The sequence below is a fragment of the Condylura cristata genome, unplaced genomic scaffold (genome assembly GCF_000260355.1).
Source record: "Condylura cristata isolate star-nosed mole 26May11 unplaced genomic scaffold, ConCri1.0 scaffold00001, whole genome shotgun sequence".
Lineage (NCBI taxonomy): Eukaryota > Metazoa > Chordata > Mammalia > Eulipotyphla > Talpidae > Condylura > Condylura cristata.
Window position 1 is genome coordinate 1,731,847 of NW_004567102.1, and position 2,976 is coordinate 1,734,822.

Sequence of the window (2,976 nt, forward strand, 5' to 3'; positions counted from 1 at the left end):
GCCGAGGCCCACCAGCGCCGGGCCGCGGAGCCCGGCGGGGCCCTGTCGAGTGGCCGGACGTCCTCGTCCTCCTCGGAGCTGCCCCGGACCGAGGCGCGACGCCTGAGGGGCACAGGGCGGGCGGAGTAGGCGAGGCCGCGGCTCCCGGACCAAGAAGCCGCGGAGGCCCCGTGGTCGCCATAGGCCCCAGAGGTCGCGTGGGTCGAGCCTGAGGCCGGCGAGGAGAACCAGGGCTCCGCCCGAAGGGAGGTCGCGGCGGGCCGGACGCGCAGCGGCGCCTCCTCGCGCAGCCGGGCCTCTTCCCGCAGCCGTTCCTGGCCCCGCGGGCGGGCCTCCTCCCGCAGCCGCTCCTCGCCGCGCAGCCGGGCCTCGCCCCGCAAGCTGCGCAGCTTGTTGCGGTACAAGTCCCGGGTGGTATCGGTGATGGGTCCTGGCTGGAAGCCCAGGGCCTGCAGCTCCCGCCGCAGCTCCAGGTCCGACAGGCCGGCCATGGCCAGGACGCCGCCCCCCGCCCGCCCCCGGCGCGCACCGCACCCGGAACTGCTCTCGCCGGCGGCCGCAGCGGAGCGGGCGGGGCCCCGCGCCATGATGGGAAGGTCGCCGCGGACGCCATGTTTAGGAGGTCGGTATCTGCCGGATGGGGCGGCCATGATGAGGAGGTCAGATTCCGGCCGCCCCGGCGCCGCCATATTGGGAAGGTCCGCTGTTGCATATTCGCCTCCCTCACCTTTCATTCTCTAGGTCAGCGCTGTTCGCCATGAAGCCGGTCTTAAACCCCCGCCCACCCACTGCGCTGTCCCCCTAAAGTGTAAGCACTCAATAATTCTGTCGTGGCGGTTTAATGGATGGATTGCTTAATGATGAAAGACAAGCCACGTAGAGAGAGGGGACCCTCTGCCTCTCTGTTTCCGGGCTTATGCTGATCCCTTCGTGCTTAGGGAAGACCTTTGGTTAGGTCAAGGACTAGCCCCCCAGGTATACTGTCGGCCAGGTAGCCTGCGAGTGGTGGTCTGCCAGCCTGTATATTTCCTTGGCAGTCACAGACCAAGTGCATGTGTAGGCCCTGCCTGGGAGGCTGAAGAGTCAAATGCCCTTGGGCTCTCGTGGGCAGTTCAGTGTTCTGGGAGGAGGCCATATGGCCTCATGGTAGGCTTTCATCAGGAGAAATGGGTGGGGGAAGGCCCCAGGGACAGTCTTGTGTCACTTGTGGGTTGTGAAAATCCCAACTCCACCACTCTTAGCTGTGCGCGCACATCCAATTAACATTTCCGGCCTGTTGGCCAGGATTGCTGTGAGGATTAGAAGAAGTAATTTGTTTAAGGTGCTTAGGACAGTGCCTGGCACAGCTCTCTGTGTTTATGCTTAACCCCTATCTCTGCAGCATCAGTGCTGTGTAGGACCTCCCACAGGGCATGCTGCTTGATTACAAGAAGACTCTTAGCAGGGAAACCCCTAAGGGAAGCTTGGGGATAGTGGCAAACACAGAGCTATGGTTCAATCTTCCTTCTGCTCCCACTCCTTCTTTGTATTCTTTCCACATCCTTCATCAAATGACTTTTCCAAACATTTATTGCCAGCACGGTAGGTTCCATTCCATTTCTACCCCTCCAGTTTGGTCTCTTCTACTCCCCTCCTCTACATTCTCAAAGCTGCCACCCACCTGCGCCCCCCAAAACCGCACCCCCCACACACACTTTGTCTCTCTCTCTCACCCCCCCTAGTCCCTGGGTAAGACCTCTGTGTCAGGGGTTTGCATTCCTGCCACTTGCTGTCATAGGGACCTTCAACACTGACCACAGTTGCTGGGAAAATTACAGCCTCGGCCTTTTTAGGCTTCTGCTGTTAGCCTCCCATCTCCCCCGACTTAGCTGCTCCCATGTGGTGCGATTTCTCTCACCAAGTGTTGTTTTCCTTTTCTCTGCCTGTGTTTGCACGGAATGCCATGAATTTGATGTAGTGATTGCCTAACACATATACCACATAATAGTATTTTATTTCTTTCTGAAGCACTGTTTGCATGACAAATGAGTTGGTAACATTTGTGCAACTCCTTGCAGCTGTGCAGTTCAATATATAAAGAACGAGCCTTTCGGCATCAATACTGGCCCTGTGTATTCTAAGAGGGCTTGAAACTGATGCTTAAACAAAGTTAACATTACAGCATTTCAGAGAGTTACGGTCTACTTCATCACAATGGATCTCAGGGTGATTGAAAAATATGTACTGAACTGGAGCCACCCCAGGGGTGGTCCCCAAGAGTGGGCTTTGTCAGCCATCCTTGTGTGTGGAGATGCTGCTGCCGCTGCTGGTGCTGCTGCTGCGTAGGGAGCAAAAGAGCCTTAGCCTTCCCACCCCACCCGGTCCTTGTCTTCCCACTAATTTAGAACCCGACAGCCTCCGCCTTTTGTCCCTGTGGTCCACCCTTCTGCTGCCGTGTGGCTTCTGATAGTCCCGGCCTTGTCTCAGCAGGTCTGACGGCCTCCGGCGTAGCTTGGCACCTCTTACAGACTCTTTGCCCTCAGTGCTTTGCTCTCCACCCCTCTGAGAAGAAATCTCACAATCTGATTGAGAAAATCAATCGTTCCTCCCTGCGCTGGGGCCGTTGTTCTTGTACTCCCTGCTCCCTCCTGCCTTCCCTTGGAGAGAGAGCAGCTCTGAGTCCTCCGTCAGTATTCTCTGCCCCAGCCCTGGTTCCTGGTACTGCTTTGGTGAAGTCAGCCTGTTTCGCTCTTCACTTTCCACGGCAGGACGCTGACTGCTGTGTAACCCCCTGAAGGGCTCAGCCGCAGTGCTGGTTTGCCTCCCTCCCCTGCATCTGGAGCTGCCCCTGATGTCCTTTGAGGTCTTTTCTATGTTTTCCATGTGCTGCTTTGGCTGGGCCTGTAGCGGATGAAGGGCAATATTGCAGTCAGCGGCTGCCATGTGTACCCTCCTTTCTCATCATTTTCTTGTGGGTTTTTTTAAAGGTGAGTTGCT

At 57.5% G+C, this 2,976-nt stretch overlaps 1 protein-coding gene across 1 annotated transcript in view; it reads right to left on the reverse strand.

Moving 5' to 3' along the window:
- LEMD2 (LEM domain containing 2) overlaps window positions 1-516 on the reverse strand; it is a 16,957-nt gene extending 16,441 nt beyond the window's left edge. Inside the window, exon 1 of the mRNA XM_004673978.2 lies at window positions 3-516. Within this exon, the coding sequence (XP_004674035.1) occupies window positions 3-491 (489 nt within the window). The 5' untranslated portion in view covers window positions 492-516. The remainder of the gene's footprint in view (window positions 1-2) is intronic.
- Between the last annotated feature and the right edge of the window lie 2,460 nt (window positions 517-2,976).